Source organism: Halichoerus grypus, chromosome 2 (genome assembly GCF_964656455.1).
Source record: "Halichoerus grypus chromosome 2, mHalGry1.hap1.1, whole genome shotgun sequence".
NCBI lineage: Eukaryota > Metazoa > Chordata > Mammalia > Carnivora > Phocidae > Halichoerus > Halichoerus grypus.
In genome coordinates, this window is record NC_135713.1 from 117,751,685 (window position 1) to 117,770,715 (window position 19,031).

Here is a 19,031-nt window from a genome sequence, read left to right on the forward strand (position 1 = left end):
TAAAAAACCAGTGGGGAAAAAGGAAAAAAAGAAAAAGGAAACCACCCAACTGAAAAACAGGCAAAAGACTTAAATAGACATTTCACAAAATAAGTTATCCAAATGGCCAATAAATTTATTAAAAAGTGCTCCATTTCACTGGTCAGCACAGAGATGCAAACTAAAACCACAGATGATATTTTAAAAGCAGAAAATACCAAATGTTGATGAAGGCATATAATGACCAGAACTCTCCAACTGGGATTGTAAATTTGTACAACCACTTTAGAAAACTGTTTGGCACTTATCTATTAAAGATGAATTTATACATACTCTATGACTCAGCAATTCCATTCTAGTTACATATCCAACAGAAACATATATGTTCACCAAAAGACACACCAGGATGTTTAAAGCATCATTACTTATAAAATTGGAAACTACCTAAATGCCCATCAACAGCAGCAGCATGAATAACTAGGGCGCCTGGGTGGCTCAGTCGGTTAAGCGACTGCCTTCGGCTCAGGTCATGATCCCAGGGTCCTGGGATCGAGTCCCACATCAGGCTCCCTGCTCTGCGGGGAGTCTGCTTCTCCCTCTCCCACTCCCCCTGCTTGTGTTCCCTCTCTCGCTGTGTCTCTCTCTGTCAAATAAATAAATAAAATCTTAAAAAATGCTTTAAAAAAAAATGAATTAATAACTAAATGTGGTCTCTCCATACAATGGAATACTACACAGCAATGTGAATAAACTACGACAACATACAATGCATGGGTGAATCTCACAAAAATAATGTTGAGCCAAAGAAGCCAGAAACAAGAGCATTTTCTGTATGATTATATTTATATAAAGATCAAAGCCAGGCAAACCTCATATGCCAGTCAGTGGTTACCCTGGGGTAACTGGAAGGGCACTTGAAGGGGGCTTTCTGAGTGCTGTAATGTTGTTTCTTGATTTGGGTACTAGTTAGAAGTGCATGTTCACCTTTTTTTGAACACTAAGCTGTGCAATTTATGATTTGTGTATGGTTCTGTACGTAAATTATACTTTACTAACAATTCAGGAAGGGAAGAAAAGGAGACTGGAAGAGTATCCATGACGCAGACAGGGACCTTTGCATGGTTCATCACTGTATTCACCTCAGCACTGAACGGTGAGTGGCACATCAGGGGTACTTTATTAGCACATGCTGACTAAAGCAGGCTTGGAGGTGTAGCTTTAACAGAAATCTACCTGAAAAAGCGGTGGCTTATCTTAATGCCATCTTAACCTACCAGTTCACATTTATCTCAAGTATTCACATTACTTTACAAATCACCAAATACATGTACAGGCAAGGCATGTAGCCACATGCAGATGAGTGCCGAATCTGTGGAAGGGACAGTGGTGACAGGTCCGTGAGTGAGCATCAGCAGCCGGTGGCATCCCTATGACTACTTAGCACCAGGAGCACATAAACATGAAGAAAACTGATGAGAAACCAGGCTTTACAAAGCAACAAAGACAAAGCTTACTCTTTCTTACTGACTGGTCCAAAAGCAAGGGAGGTGTGAGAAACAAAAGAAACTTTCAGAAGATTGCTGTGACCTGGATTATAAACTCAAAGGTGTTTGATTTATTTGCAGGCTTTATAAACTTATGCATTACATGTATTCCTTGTATATGTATTGTGTATTTCATAACAAAAATTAAAAGAACATTATGATGGGCGCCTGGGTGGCTCAGTCGTTGGGTGTCTGCCTTCGGCTCAGGTCATGATCCCAGGGTCCTGGGATTGAGCCCCGCATCGGGCTCCCTGCTCAGTGGGGAGCCTGCTTCTCCCTCTCCCCCTCCCCCTGCTTCTGTTCTCTCTCTCGCTGTGTCTCTCTCTGTCAAATAAATAAATAAAATCTTTAAAAAAAAAAGAACATTATGATTCTATAATTACCAATATTCAAATAAATGGCAACAAAAGCTTAAGAAACACAAAGGAGAAACAGACTTCTTCAACGTTTATCTCCTGAGAAATAAGAAACGTTTAACATTTGGTATTCAACCTTTAACACTTAGCACAGTACACTAGGTATAAACAGGTGTTCAATAAAGGTGGTACATATGAAGAAAAATTACTATTTTAATCACACTGTCATTCCTAGAATGTTTTTTTCTTCCAAAAACAACCAAATGGGGGCACCTGGGTGGTTCAGTTGGTTGGCCGTCTGCCTTTGGCTTGGGTCGTGATCCCATTGTCCTGGGATCCTAGGATCAAGCCCTGAGTTGGACTCCCTGATCAGCGGAGAGTCTGCTTCTCCCTCTCCCTCTGCGCTCCCCACCCCGGCCCACCCTGCCGTGCTCTCTTTCTCTCTCAAATGGAGAAATAAAATCTTAAAGGAAAAAAAAAAGTTTAAAAAAAATAAATAAAGGGGCGCCTGGGTGGCTCAGTCGGATAAGCATCTGCCTTCAGGTCAGGTCATGATCTCAGGGTCCTGGGATCGAGCCCCACATCAGGCTCCCTGCTCAGTGGGGAGCCTGCTTCTCCCTCTCCCTCTGCCTGCCACTCCCCCTGTTTGTACTCTCTCTCTCTGTCAAATAAATAAATAAATAATATTTTAAAAAATAAAAATAAAAACAACCAAATGGTATATCCAAGAAATGGAATATTCTACATTAAAAACACAGTAAAGTCAAAGTCCAGATACCAAAAGTGACAGACATGCCTAGAAGCCAGGGACTAGCGCTGACTGCAGCCTGCTTGGCTCTGCTAGCCCCGTGAACAACCAGAACTCTCTCAGGCTGAGAAGTTCCAAAAGCTATGCTTGCTTATTACTGTATTATTATTATTATGCCTGGAGTAGAGCATACGAGGGCAGAGATTATGGATGGGAAAAGGTATTCAAGAGAGTCTGCCTTAACTTAGGTTTGATCATGAGGTCCCCTTCTCCTCCAAGAACAATGAGAGCCAAGAAACAGAGAGATGCATTAAGCATTACATATCTTTCCCTCCATTCCACCATCACAGAATGTTCCATTATGCAAGTGTTTAACTGCTAGATTAATTTAACACCACTCAATGAACAAGTTAGGCCATGACTGGTGTGGGGTAAAGGACTCAACAGTAAAGGTGACTGGTGTTTTTAGCTTAAGTCTGCAGTTTATCAAAGAAAAGACAATCAAAAGAATTAAGTGCAATTTTAATACTCCACTTAAAGACTAAACACACACACGCACTTCTTATCCCTTCCAAAACCATCTTAAATGTAAATGTCAGTAAAGTTTTAATTTTAAGGCAAAAAACTACAGAGCCGAGCGCCGGGAAAGGAAGCAGCAGTAAAATCCTGAAAGCCAGAAGCAGGATGACAGGTGTCAACTACCACAGCAGACCCAGGAAAACTGAAGCCTAACCCAGAAGGCAGAAAAGCAATCTGTCTTGCACTATATCCTCAAAAAGCTCAAGCAGTGGCAGCAGGTACTGGTGGAAGTAGGAATGACAATGAGATTTAAAAGCAGAAAGGTTGTAGACGCAGCCAGAAACACACAGCTCCCAAGATCCCCATTAGAGGACTAGAAATTTATTCTCTGGAGAGTGTAAAACAGAGTTTTGGGCTGGAGACACAGTTTAGGAGAAAGGGTAGCATATCAGAAAAGAGTGATGAAGTGAGACGCTTATGTACTAAATGTTGAGCTCTCCCAGCCTTCTTCCTCCCATTCAGCTCCCTTCCTACTAGCAGCCAGGCCTATTCTCTAGGAAATGCAGCAACCCAAGAGAATAGACCTAATGACACTGTCACTCAAAGCAATAGACTCCATCAAGCATACTGAGCTTCCAAACGGTTTTACTGGTTGTACACTCTGAACCAAGCAGGCGAAGATCACCACACACCTAATGAAAGCTTCTAAAGGTCATAAAAGACCAAAACAAAGAGAATACATGCAATGTGGAGGAAACAAGTAGGCAGGAAGATGAAAACTTAAAGAAAGGAAAAAGTTTTCAATAATCTCAGAGGAGAAAAAAATCAGAACCATAAAACAAGGACAGTGTACTATAAAGAAAAAAGGGGGGATTAGAGAGTTTTTGAAAATTAAAACTAACAGATTAAAAATTTATCAAAAAGAATCTAAAATTGAGAAATCTCGGGGCGCTTGGCTGGCTCAGTTGGAAGAGCACGTGACTCTTAATCTTGGGGTCATAAGTTTGAGCCCCCTGTTAGGCAGAGATAAATAAATAAAAATTTTTTTTTTTTTTTTTTTAAGATTTTATTTATTTATTTGACAGAGAGAGAGAGACATAGTGAGAGCAGGAACACAAGCAGGGGGAGTGGGGGAGGGAGAAGCAGGCTTCCCGCGGAGCAGGGAGCCCGATGTGGGACTCGATCCCAGAACCCTGGGATCATGACCTGAGCCGAAGGCAGACGCTTAACGACTGAGCCACCCAGGCGCCCCAATAAATAAAACTTTTAAAAGAAGATTTAAAATTGAGAAATCTCATAGAAAGTAGAAAAAAAAGACAAAGATGAAAAATATGAGACGAGGCTAAATAATTTTTAAATCAATACAAGAGGTTCTAGATCCAAAGAGAGGAGAAAAAAAAAACCAAAGCAGTGAAAAATCAAACAAAAACTTATTTTTTTTCTTTTCAAATTTTTATTTAAATTCTAGTTAGTTAATATATAGTGCAATGTTGGTTTCAGGAGTAGAAATGAGTGATTCATCATTTACATGTAACACCCAGTGCTCTCACAACAAGTGCCCTCCTTAATGCCCACCCCCCACCCACCTCCTTCCATCACACCTCAGTTTGTTCTCTATCATTCAGAATCTCTTATAGTTTCTCTCTTCCCCCATCACATATGTTCATCTGTTTTGTTTCTTAAATTCTACATATGAGTGAAATCATACAGCATTTGTCTTTCTCTGACTGACTTATTTCGCTTAGCATAATATACTCTAGCTCCATCCACATCTTTGCAAATGGCAAGATTTCATTCTTTTTGATGGCTGAGTAATATTGCATTGTGTATATATACCACCTCTTCTTTATCCATTCATCAGTCAAAGGACATCTGGGCTCTCTCCACAGTTTGGACACAAAAACTTTTTAAAATTTACCAGAACTGATGGACATGGGCTTCCAGACCAAAAGGACCCCCCTGAATGCCTGGCACAATGGATGAAAGTAGCTCTCAAGGTACAACACAGTATTTAAGAATACTAGAAACAAAAGGAAGCTCCTAAAAACTTCCAAGAGTACGAGACTGAGAGCTAGAGAAAGTAGGCCCCATTTGAAGAATCAGACACCAAAACTGACTTCATGCTTCCTAAAAGCAAAACAGTTGAACTTAGAAGGCAATGGAGTAAATGCCTTCAAAATTCTAAAGGAAAATGTTTCTAGACCAAAAGTCTAAGTAACATAAAAGAGTCTTCAATGTACAAAGTCTCAAAAAAGGGGGGGAGGGCTTAACTTCCCATGCATTCTTCCTCAGAAAGATACTGAAGGCTGTGTTCTAGGAAAACGAGGCAATAAACCAAGAGAGAAAACTGAATCAAGGAAAGGGGCTTCAATTAAAAACCCTGGGAAAGGAAACCCCCAGGATGACAACTGAACAGCAGACCTTGGGAGCAATCTTCTAGAATGGGTCAAAAGGCCAGGAAAGACCCCTTCCCACCCTCAATGATATCAATAAAATACCTGATGTATCTGAACATATCAAAAAAACTATGAGGTTGTATTAGTTAAGAGCCTGAGGATGAATTAGTGCTATTAGCAATTTATGATATGTACATAGAAATTAAGAAAACAAAAAATAATTACCTTTTAAAATTTATTTTAATTCCAGTAGTTAACATACAGTGTAGTATTAGTTTCAGGAGTACAATATAGCGATTCAACACTTCCATACATGGCCCCGTGCTCATCACAAGTGCACTCCTTAATCCCCATCACTATTTTACCCATCTCCCCACCCCCCAAAATAATTATTAACTTCAGGGAAAATAAAGTACTGTTCAGGCAAGGACAAGAAACCACAGAATACCAAATATCTCAGCTGTGAACAGTATTTATTACTTTCAATTACTGTAAATGCTGAATATTGATCTAACCACATAATGGATACAACTATATCAGAAAAGTGAAGAGACAGGAAGTAGGAGTATACGCGACTGTGGGAGGGAGGTAAAAGACAAATCCTTACACCACATAGCGGTGAAGTCAATTTTTTTTCAACAGTGAAAACTGAAAAATCAAGAAGTAGCACACTATAAAATGTTCTTTAGCTACAAGGATAATAACAAAACAGTAAAAGAAACAGCTAAAAGAAAGAAACAGCTAAAAGAGCTAAGAAGCAGGCAAGTAAACAGGAGACTACTGTGTTTAGTAATAAGCCTGTAAGGTTTGACTCTAACCTATATGCATGTATAATTTTGATATAAAAACTAAATTGAAAGTTAAAAAACATAAAATGTGATTACAAAATGTGTCACAAAAAAGGAATCTCACTATGCTCAGGGGAAACTAACCTAATGGGGGAGTGGGGGTTACTCAAACTCCCCTTACGACAGACTACCTAAACTAAGATGGGGGGCTAAGAGGGAAAGAGCATTCCAGGGAGAGGACAGAGTAAGAGGAGGCCTCCAGACCAGAGAGGGTGATGCACTCTAGGCCCTGGCCCTGAAACACATTTCCCATTGGAAACAACAAGTCATGAGAGTCCACTCCTTCCCCCAAATCTTTGTCTCCCTCACTACATCTTGCTCATCCTTCAAGGCCAAGCTAAGTTTCATCTTCTCAGAAGCTTCCTACCTGGAACCAGGTGAGCTCTTCCATCTTAAAATGATGTCTTTTATCTACAATCTCATTCTCTGTATTAATATAATTAGTACTATATCAAGACCATAATACATTCTCTTGAATCACTCAAAAGGCAAAAATATAGAGAAGAAAATAAAAACCACCAATCTGATCTTTCAGCTATCCTTCTAGACTTTTGAGCAAATACAAATAATTGAATAACCTTTTCACTAACTGCATGGTGGAATTTTCCTTCATTAAATAACCTTTTGTAGTACCACTGCAGGATCTGAAAGTCAGTCTTAATTTTTTAAAGGGAAAAAAAAAGTTCCTTTCTCAGAAATAACTACAGCATTAACCCGGGACAATTAAATAATAAAGCAATCTGCTAAGAGAAACACAAAATCAGTGTTAGAAGGTATGCCCCAGGAAGAATGAAGAGGGGGAAATCGGAGGGGGAGATGAACCATGAGAGACTATGGACTCTGAGAAACAAACTGAGGGTTCTAGAGGGGAGGGGGTGGGGGGATGGGTTAGCCTGGTGATGGGTATTAAAGAGGGCACATACTGCATGGAGCACTGGGTGTTATACGCAAACAATGAATCATGGAACACTACATCAAAAACTAATGATGTAGGGCGCCTGGGTGGCTCAGTCGTTAAGCGTCTGCCTTCAGCTCAGGTCATGATCCCAGGGTCCTGGGATCGAGTCCCACATCGGGCTCCCTGCTCGGCAGGAAGCCTGCTTCTCCCTCTCCCACTCCCCCTGCTTGTGTTCCTGCTCTCGCTATCTCTCTCTCTGTCAAATAAATAAATAAAATCTTAAAAAAAAAAAAAAACTAATGATGTAATTTATGGTGATTAACATTAACATAATAAAAAAAAAGAAGGTATGCCCCAGTAATTGTTGAGATCCTTTTAAACACAGTTACAGATTCTTACTTTAATATTTCACTGAAATGAGAAATTAAACTTAAAATGGCATTTGGATTACATTAAACCTGATACATGAAAAGATATTTTAACCTTCCAAATAATAGCAGATGCTAATATAATAAGCCAATGATTACCTTTCATGCCCCCCATAAACTTTCTCCCCTTCTACTCAGCTGGTCATTTTGGCCACAGCTGAAAGGTGGCAAGCTGGCTGTGAAACTCACAAGATCACATAACTCTGATCACCTCACTTAGCCACCTAAAATGAAACTGGGTCAACATGTCAGAGATAATTAATGCTGCCTACCCTCACATACATGACTGAGGAGAACTGATTTTAAGCACAGTTTAAAATACTACATCTGAAAACGCAATTCAGCTACAAGAGGACAAACTGCTGAAAAGACTCTAGTATCAACCATCAATCATGTATAAGATGCTCAACTGCAGATTACCCTCAAATCAAACTTCTTATTCTGTTTCAAGTTACATGAGAATTTCAAAACTTGTGAAAATGTAACTACTAAAAGCAGTGAATGAGAATACTAGAACTCAAAGAGCCAGCTTAATTAAAAAAAAAAAAAAAAAAGCTACAGAACTTTTAAAATTACTCTTTTCTCATTTTTACAAGGACTTTATTAAAACATCTAATCAGGGGCACCCGGCTGGCCCAGTTGGTGGAGTGTGTGACTCTAGATCTTGGGGTTGTGAGTTCCAGCCCCACATTGGGTATAGAGGTTACTTAAAAATAAAATCTTTAAAAACAAACAAACAAACAAAAAAACCCATCTAACCAGTAATAGTCCAGCTTCTATTATGAAGTAATAAAATTATGTGACAGTGGGTGATGATTTTGTGAACCTAAAACTGCTCTAAAAAAAATAAAGTTTATTGGGATGCCTGGGTGGCTCAGTCAGTTAAGCGTCCCACTCTTGACTTCGGATTGGGTTGTAAATCTCAGGGTCGTGGGATCCAGCCCCATGTCAGGCTCCATGCTGGGCGTGGAGCCTGCTTGGGATTCTCTCTCTCTCCCTCCCTCTGCCCCACCCCCTCTAAAAAAATGTATTTGAAAAAGTTGTAATTATTACTTTTCCTGATTTCTAAAAGCATTATTAATTTTTTGCTATGATATATAATGTTTGAAGCTGACAAGAAGGGAAAGACTTAAAACTAGTACTGAAAAATGACAAAATGGTATTCTGTACTCAGTGACCCATTTTTTTGAAAATATACTATTAGGGAGACATTTTCTATATTTTTGAACAATGCATAATTTCTTTTATCTTTTAGCATAAACTCACCATCTATATTTAATGACATCACTTTTAAAAATAATTATTCATCACGAAAGAAGTTTGCTAAATCATCAAGAGAATGCCATCTCTTTGGATCAAAGCCACCAGCTTCTACATACAAAAACAACTATAAAGCTGGAAGGAGTCAAAGTGATATAGTCCAACTACTTCATTTTACAAAAGAGAAAATAAGGCTAGAAGGAGATTAAAATTCTCACCTACAGTCACATAACCTCTTACTTCATGACAGGAGCTGGACTATTACTGATTAGATGTTTTAATAAAGTCCTTTTACCTTCTCCTGAATCAGTCTCTACTTAATGTCCAAAGTGAACCTTCCAGATACTGAAGTCTACATTACAAGCTTCAAAAACTGCTTATTGGGACACCTGGTTGGCTCAGTTGGTAGAGCATGCAACTCTTGATCTCGGGGTTTTGAGTTCAAGCCCCACGCTGGGTACAGAGATTACTGTAAAAAAAACAAAACAAAACAACAACCCTGCTTATTAACGTAAAGTTATATGAAAAGTTTGGATGCTATAAAATAAAACTCCTCAAACGAGAGCTTCAAAATACTAAGAACACCACATTCCTGATTCCCTAGTCCATAAAATCTCACTTAAATTTCACAAGGACAAAATAACTTAAAAATAATTTAATAACAAAGTAAATTGCAAAATAAGCATAGAATTCTATAGAGAAAGGATTGTGAGGTTAAAGGGACTTGGGCTTTACCTATAGTGCTTTCAATTTTTATAGCACTGTATTTCATTGTTAATCAGACCTTAATGTTTGAGGTGACTGTGAGCAATAAATATATGGGTGTTACTTTATTCTATTCTTGAAACTTGTAAGTTGAAACTATTTCCAAGTAAGTTTGTTACATGAATTTTTTAAAAAGCAAAACATGATTATTAACAGAAACTTTGGGAAAAAAGAGAAATCACTCCTACCATTTTTCTTAACAACCTATTATAAATGTATCAAACAACACCACTAAAGAAGGTGAGGGGAAAGGTGCTGACCTAAGTACCTAAGCAACTCTGGAAACTAGTAGAGTAAGTCTAACAGCAAAAGAAACTGTATAAATGCCCTGTCCTCTAGCTGATAAAAGTGTTTCTCACAGAGGTGTAGGTTAACAATTCTGACACCACTACACACGTATGTTAGAATTGAAGAATTAAGTAAATGGATGGTGGGTGGTGGGAGCAAGATTTCTCACTGCTAAAGTGGGAGTTTCCAGACAGGCCAGGGCAGGAGGCTACAGTGATCCATGTAGTAATTGGTTAGAGTTGGTTAGTTTCATATAGATACAGGTGATTACATATAGAAATACTTACAGATACATATACACACATCTATTTCTTTACTCTGTTAACTTAGAAGGCCTAGAAGCAATGGCCCCCTAGTAGCAATGTGCACAGATCTTGGTTTCTAGTATCACTGTCCAATAAAAGGAACCAGGCTCCTTGGAGAAATAGCTGATTCCGGGATGGGACAGGAAATATTCACAATGAGCCTCATGCCAGAAAGGAAGGAAGTGCTTCAAAAAACCCAAAATGATGGAATTATGTTAGAGGGACACAAGTGCCAACTGAAAGAGTTCCAATGGCCAAAACTGCAAATATCTGAGCCACAAAATAAATTAGTACTGGATTATAACCCAAAGAATAAAATAAATGAGTTCATCCTGGTATCACTGAATAAATAAATTAATAGGATGAGACAACTATCCTGTGCAGAAAAATTCTGAATAATTTATGTAAATACCCTGCCCTCCACAAGGTGGAGCATAACTCTTCAATACTTAAGTGCATATTGTACATAGATAGTGACTTCCTTCCAAAGGGCAGAGTATGAAAAGCCGGGGCGGGGAGGGCGGCGGATAATTTTACAATAGAGAAACCTCATAAATACTACTTCAACCAGGTGATCAAGGTCAACATCAACAGTGTTAAGTCACATTGGTTGTACGCATTCTTGGTATGATGTGATGGAAATGGCACTTTACCTCTGTGGTCTTCCTCACTAAAACCCACAACCCCAGTTTGATCATGAAAAAAGATTCAGACAAATCCAACTGACTATACGAGCAGATGGATGTTAGGTAAACCTATTGTAATCAGTTCACAATATATGTGAATCAAACCATGATGCTGTAAACCTTAAACTTATTCAGTGATGTATGTCAATTTTCTCAATAAAACTGCAGAAAAAAAAAAAATCCCATTTGAGGGACAGTCTACAAACATCTGACCAAAACTCCTCGAAACTGTCAAGGTCACCAGAAACAAGGAAAATCACAGCCAAGAGGACCCTAAAGTAACATGACAACCAAATGTAATGTGGTAACCTGTATGGGATTGTGGAACACAAAAAAGGACATTAGATTAAAAAACAAAATTCTGAATAAAGTATGGAGTTTAGTTAATAATAATGTATCAGTATTGGTTTATTAATGTCATAAATGTATCACGCTAATGTAAGATGTTAATAGGGAAAACTGGATCTGGGGTACATGGAAACTACATTTTCTCGATGTTTCTGAAATTTTTTAAATGTTACAAAAATTAAAGGTTATTTAAAAATTTTTTTTTTAATAAGCCTGAAGAATGCAATTTGAACACTTACACCTCTGAGAAGAGACTGGAAGGGAAGGGAAATCAAGCTTTCCTTTACAAGTGTACTGTCTGACTCGAGGCTATGAAGAATATCTGCGTACTAATGCCTAACAAGAAATGTTTAATTTTAAATGCCACATTTAAGCACTGAATAATACATAAAATCAAACTTAAACAGAAGTCACTCCCTAAACCCATGTATTTCTATTCATAAACTATCCAATTTCCAGAAAAACCTCCAAATCACATTCAAGCATCTCATTAACTAGTAACTGATATTAGTGCGATATGTGAATTTAACCAAAAAAATGTCAATATTCAATTGCTAAGGGGCATAAAAAACATACATGTGAAACAAACTGCTTTTATCAGTAAGAAAATATTTCACCAGAAACATTCTTAAATTTGATCAGTATTTAGACCCAGTATGTATAACTTTTAATATAATAAATTGTGTTATTCAGGAAAAAAAAATGAGTCATCCTAATTTTAACAGCAGGAAGTGCTAAATGATGTCTATTAACACTCACTTTATTACCACACTTGGTGAAGGCAAAATAACACATCCTGCACATCTATCTAGACAGCCACTAGGATCAATTACAACTGGAGTATATAAAGCTCAACAAATTCAATGTATGGTATCTACCAACTGCCTATATTGGCAAAAATGATTTGAGAACAAAGATAAGACCATCAAGCTTATTATCAGCATCAATTTCTAATTAAATTGTTAGGAGCTGCTTTATCTAAATGGGCACCATCCACTACTACGAGAGTATGTTCCACTAAACATCTGTACTTTTTATTATTTATTTATTTGAGCTAGAGAGAGCGAGCAAGAGAGAGCGAGAGAGAGCGCAGGGGGGGGGAGGGGCAGAGGGAGAGGAAGAAGCGGGCTCTCCACTGATCAGGGAGCCCAACACAGGGCTCTATCCCAGGACACCTGAGCTGAAGGCAGACGCTTAACCGACTGAGCCACCCAGGCACCCCATAAACAGCTGTACTTGTTCAAAGACAACATAAAAGTAAATTATTAAGAAACCAAAGTAATTATTTTAAAGCCCTAAAAACAGATAAATCAGAAGATGGCACTTGAACCTCTTCAAGCCTTTCCTTTTTTTTTTATTAGTAAGAATACAAAGTCACTCTCACAGAAGGATTTATTTTATAATATAATTTTATGTAAAGTAATATGATACAATCGGTGTCTAGCATAAAGTAATTTGAAGTTACAGGCAGGCAAACCAGGGGGTGGCGTCAGCTGAGATGATGCCAGGATTTCCTCAATTGGGCCTTAGTCCCTCAGTGCAAAGAGAGAATGATAAAACCAATTAAATCTCCCCTAACAAGTGGTCACCAGTAGGAGCAGGCAAGAAAATTAAGAATGAATCAGCAAGTATCCATCACCGCTACAAAAAAAGTCACTGCTTACTAAGAGGGAGTCAAATAAGAATCACAGTTGTAGATCTACAGCTCCTGACACAAATTCTGTTTCCATATTCTTAACAGATTACAAAAGGGCTCTCATGATTTATTTCTCACATACGAACTGCTTACAACATCTTTTAGAGTTACGCACAAAAATATTTATGGATATAATAACATGATTTCTAAGGTTTGCTTCAAAATAATGGTGGGGAGTATAAATGAAACAACATTACCCATTTGTTGATTACTGTTGTTAGATTTATTATACATTTTAGTACATGTTTGGAATTTTCATAGTAAAAAGGTGAAAATGTAAATATTACTAAGAAATGACTCTACTCCTACAACTCAACAAAAAGCAAAGAACCCAATTCGAAAGTGGGTAAAGGACTTGAACATGCATTTCTCCAAAGAAGATTTACAGATGCCAAAAAGCACATAAAAAAATTCTCAATACCACTAATCATTAGGGAAATGTAAATCAAAACTACAGTGAGATACAACTTCATGCCCGTTAGGATGGCTTTATCAAAAAATAACAAGTGTTGATGAGGATGTTAAAAATTGGAACTCTTCAAAAAAAAATTGGGACTCTTATGCACTGCTGGTAGGAATGTAAAATGGTGTAGGTACCATGGAAAACTATTTTTTTAATCAAAAAATTTTAAAAAGCATTACCATATGAACCAGCAATTTTACTTCTGAGTATATACCCAAAAGAACTGAAAGCTGGCACTCAAAAGACAGCTGTACACCCATATTCACAGCAGCATTATTCACACTGGTCAAAAGGCAAAAGCACCCCAAATGGGCACCTTTGGATGAAAGGATAAACAAAATATGCTATATGCATACAGTACTATTCAGCCTTAAAATGGGAGGAAATTCTGACTGTACAACATGGATAAACCTGGGGGATATGAAGCTAAGTGAAATAAGCCAGCCACAAAAGGACAAATACTATATAATTCCACTAACATGAGGTATTAAGAGTAATCAAATTCATAGAAAATAGAATGATGGTTATGGGGGCCGGGAAAGGGGAAAGAAAGGAGTTATCGTTCAACGGGTATGGAGTTTCAGCTGGAGAAGATGAAAAAGTTCTGTAAATGGATGGTGGTGATGGTTGCCCAACAATGTGAATGTATTTAATGCCACTGAACTGTACACTTAAAAATGGTCAAAATGGGGGGGCGCCTGGGTGGCTCAGTCGTTAAGCGTCTGCCTTCGGCTCGGGTCGATCCCAGGGTCCTGGGATCGAGCCCCGCATCGGGCTCCCTGCTCGGCGGGAAGCCTGCTTCTCCCTCTCCCACTCCCCCTGCTTGTGTTCTCTCTCTCGCTGTGTCTCTCTCTGTCAAATAAATAAATAAAATCTTTAAAAAAAAAAAATGGTCAAAATGGTAAATTATATGCATTTTTTTACTACAATTTTTAAAAGTTTTAAAAAAACATGGGGCGCCTGGGTGGCTCAGTCGTTAAGCGTCTGCCTTCAGCTCAGGTCATGATCCCAGGGTCCTGGGATCGAGCCCCACATCGGGCTCCCTGCTCTGCGGGAAGCCTGCTTCTCCCTCTCCCACTCCCCCTGCTTGTGCTCCCTCTCTCGCTGTGTCTCTCTCTGTCAAATAAATAAATAAAATCTTTAAAAAAAAAAAAAAAAGTTTTAAAAAAACAATTCTACCCATCTCAATATTTTTTGAAAAGTTTTCTTTGATCATTGCACATATGGGCCACAAATACAGCAAAATAACCTTAAAATCTTGACGTAACATTCTAAGGGGCATTCCAAGATATAATTACAACTTTTCAAACTAAAAAAATAAAACCACATGGGCACTTTCTGCCCCTTCCTCCGGGATCGTGACTTCATCTAACACTTCAGCATAAATATGGTTTGGCTTGGCAGAGATGAAATTCTTTCCCTGATCTATCAAAACCTTCCTCCACAATCCTGAGAGAATTTATACAAAAAGGTATCATTCCCAAAGCAGCTCTACAATGTCATCAGACTGCATTACAAGCCTATTAGTGATGCTTACAAGTGGGCAACTTCTTCAGCAGGCAGTAAGTCTGAAACTAAACATTTCACAGTCTATTTTTAAGCCTAGATGGCAGTGTCATTGTTGCTTCCTTAGATTAGATTCAAATCAAAAGAGCTGAAAACATTTCAGGAAGTATTTGGCAAAATTCATACAACAGGCAAAGATACAGTCCAGTGAGGCAAAGAGGGCCTGGAATGGATGAACAGGAATAAACACCTGCAGAGAGAGCGACGTATTACAAATTTCACAACACTGGGCCTCCCTACACCTTTCTGAAACAATTCTTCTGAATGTTTGGATATACAATCTCAGCTTCAAAATGCAAAAAGGGGGAAAAAAATAAAGCCATGGGGAACCTACGAGCCCAGGCTTTCTGCGCAGTCTGTCATAACGCTAAATTCAAGTTGTGCACATAGTGCACTCCCAATAAAAAACCCATAAAGGCAAACTTGTGTTTGTCTTTAGTAATGAATCATACAGTCTTCCACTGCGTTTACTTTACTAGAGAACCAGCTCTATTTGATTAACCAGATCGAACAGAAGTCAGAACTGCCTTTTGTGACAACCAGAGTATCATGCTCCTATCAAGTTGCCTGGACAACTCACCGATATTCTATAATGCAAAAGCCTTTTAAATATGTATACTCTCTGACCAAGCGTTTCCACATCTGAAAATTTATACTAAGGAAAAGAGATGAAGATGTATGTAAATGAAACTTCAGTGAATAAAAAAAATTATGAACATACTTAGTGACCAACAGGCAACTGACTTGAACTATGGTACAACCAGTTACATGCTATGCAGACATGAAAATATTAAACCACCCTATATAGCTATATTGTGTGCCTCTGTACATACATGTAAACAAATACACGTACCTGCAAATTTGTGAATGCACATGTGTCTGAGAACATGATACACATGGGCACAGTGCGTGTGTAAACATACACATGTGCACATATGCACCAAATGTGTGCAAGTATAATCAGTGGCCCATGAAATGGTACACGTGTACAAAGATGTGCCTGTATATATGTATGGGTACAAGAGAAAAATACATATGCACATATACATCTGCTAAATGCACATGCCTGTATTTGGAATGTGAGCCTGTTTTAAGTAGGTGAGTGTGTATTTATCCTTGTAATCACTACTTAGAGCCTGTGACCTTAAGTTAATGAGCCTCTTGGAGTCCTGACTTTGTCATCTATACAATAATACCAAACCCTGCCTCATGCGGGTTTTATGTGGATTAGTGAAATTATGGATGTAACGCACTTAGTACCGTGACTGGCATGTAGTAAATGCTCAGTCAATATTAGCTTTCCTTATCTGTACACATGTATACTGATTTATACTTACATATATTTACATAACTATAAGTCCACAAAGATACACATCAAAATATTAACTTTGGTTACCTATGGGTGATAGATTTTTATTGTGGGGTTTTGGGGGCTGGCTTTCATATTTTGCAATTTTTCTAGGAAGATTCTTTTTTTTCATGGTTTTTGGAGGTTATTTCTGAAACATAATGATTTTTAAAAATAAAATAAAGATGAGGTCTCTCCCTGACATGGCTCAATTCGGCATCTTTAAAGCTATTAACTACTACACCAAGGAATGCATAGTTTTGATACTCCACCAAATTTTTTGTATTCCAGCAATATGTCAGCATTACCTAATAGCTCAAGAAGATGGCAGTACAAAGAAAAGCCACAGCTTTTTGCTTGTTTGCCTTATCCAAAGCAGGATGAAAAGAATGAATTAGATCACACTGTGGGGTACATGTGATTTTTGAACACTGTGTAGACAGTTAAGTGACACTTGTCATTTGTATTTTATTAAAGCAGGGAGGAACCCAGAGCCTTGCCCAAGGTCATACAAAAAAGCATGTGCCAGACCCCAGGCTGTGAGAGATCTGAGGACTAGACTGCACTGCCACAGTTTGGGCGTGTTTATGAAACCAAGAAGCTAAATTCTTAACCAGTCATTTCAGAAGTCCGGCTGGAGGAGGGAGGAAATTACAACACAGCCCTGATGACAGCAAAACAAACTGGTAACTGGCTGCATTGGGTTAATCTAGATGTTTTAATCATACTGGTTTTCCTTATTTCTAAAACGCAAAACTGTAGCTCATCAATGATAGGACACTTAATATCATAAAAGCACGACTGACATTTGTATGCAAATTATATCAAAAACATCTGAAACGACAAAACGCAAGCAGTTATCTGCGGTTCCAATCAACACCAGTTCCTACCTGGCTTAATTCCCACAATTATGATATGTTAGGTTAAATACCACTAAAAACCCTGCAGATTGTCTCTGAATTTCCGAGGGGAACCCAGCTACAGAGACAGGCGAGTAAAACAAGCAGCTCTTTTCCCTAGGGCCTCAATTTAGAAATTATAACCGGGATAATACTCCAATCAACCCCTATACATTTCCTCCCCAGCCATGCTATTAAATCTCCTTAAACGTCATTTCCAAGCTTTCAAAACACACACCCAGGCACACGCCCTGCAGCCTTCCATGAAGCTCGACATTTTGGGGCATCGCCCCAATTAAACATCGCCTTTCCCAAACCTACTGCAAACTGCGGACTTGCCTCTCGTCTCATTTTTTGACTTTTGTCTTAAAGCCAGAGGCGAGGGGGATGGGTTTCGACAAACAGACTAGGCTCTGAAACCCTGAGCAATCGCATCTCGTCGCGGGGAGCTGTCGGCCGCAGTAGCAGCGATTTTAATCTTTTCTCTCCACCTCGTTTCCTTTCCCATCTCACGCTTGCTTTTTTTTTTTTTTTTTTTCTTCTTTCCAATGACATCAAACCAAAAGAGGAGCAAGGAAAACTGCCCCCGGTCGCTGCCTTCCGAGGGTCGCGGGTTCTGCCTCGGGGACCCGCCCGCCGCGGGAACTGCGGGAAACGCTGCGGGGCAGAGGTTTTCCACCGCCCGAGTGCCGCCCCAGGTCGCGGAGGGATGGGCCGGGCTCGCGGCGGCCTCGAATCCGAGCGCGGGGCCCGCCCGGCCCTGTGAGGCCGGGCGCGGCCTGCTAAGCCGCGGCGTCGCGTCGGCCACAGGCTGGGGCCAGAGACGCCTGAAGCGGCCGGCCGCCGGGGCAGGGTCCGGGACCGAGGACTGGAGGCCGGGGGGCCGGGGCGGGACTCGGCGTCGCTCACCTGCTGGTACCGGCTGCCGCAGGCCGGCTCCACCGCCGCCAGCGCCGCCAACGCCAACGCCATGGCGCAGCCGGCCGCAGGGAAGGAAGGCGAGCGAGCGAGCTAAAGGGGCGCGGGCGCTGCGGCCTGGGAGCGCGGGGAGGCCGAGGGGGACGCGCCTCGGGTGGGTCTGGATGGCCGCCGCCGCTTCCAGGCAAGCCGCTCTCCTCAGGCTGTGAGCGCCGCCGCCGCCGAGGCTCCGACGCGGCCCCTGGGGAGGAGGCGGGGACGCCGACGACGACGCTGCGCCGCCGCCCCGCCCTCGACTCGCGCCGCGCGGCCAGGCCAGGCCTCACCCCGCGCCGCCGCCCTGGCCCCGCGGAGCCGCCGCCCGGGGTGGGGTCCGCCCCTCCGAGGCGAGGCCGCTGAAAAAGAATTACCCACTGAGGAGCACCTCGTACGAGCTCTGAGCTTTCCCCGTGTGTTCTCTTCTAACCCTCATCGCACACCCCGACATGGGGGCCACAGCCCCATTTAAGAGGTCGCTGGCGTCCAGGGAGGTTGACAACCTGGCCCCGCAGCGATCTGATCCCTGGTATCTGCTGCACAATCTCGGTTCTTTTCCAAGTCCCTTCTTGTCTGCCATCTTCGTAGAGCAGGGGTCTGTCTACCGCAGGGCAGAGGCCAAATCCGGTCCAGTGGCGGTGGAAAGTATAAGAAATGGACGTTTCATTGTCCATAAATTAAGTTTTACTGGAACACAGCCGCTCCCGTTTGTTGAGTATGGCCAGTAAATCCTAGTA

The 19,031-nt window shown here is 40.4% G+C and overlaps 1 protein-coding gene across 1 annotated transcript in view; it reads right to left on the minus strand.

Moving 5' to 3' along the window:
- The window catches only part of NDFIP1 (Nedd4 family interacting protein 1), a 51,938-nt gene extending 33,419 nt beyond the window's left edge, over nucleotides 1-18,519 (minus strand). Inside the window, exon 1 of the mRNA XM_036116412.2 lies at nucleotides 18,250-18,519. Coding sequence (XP_035972305.2) covers nucleotides 18,250-18,312 — 63 coding nt within the window. The 5' untranslated portion in view covers nucleotides 18,313-18,519. The remainder of the gene's footprint in view (nucleotides 1-18,249) is intronic.
- Between the last annotated feature and the right edge of the window lie 512 nt (nucleotides 18,520-19,031).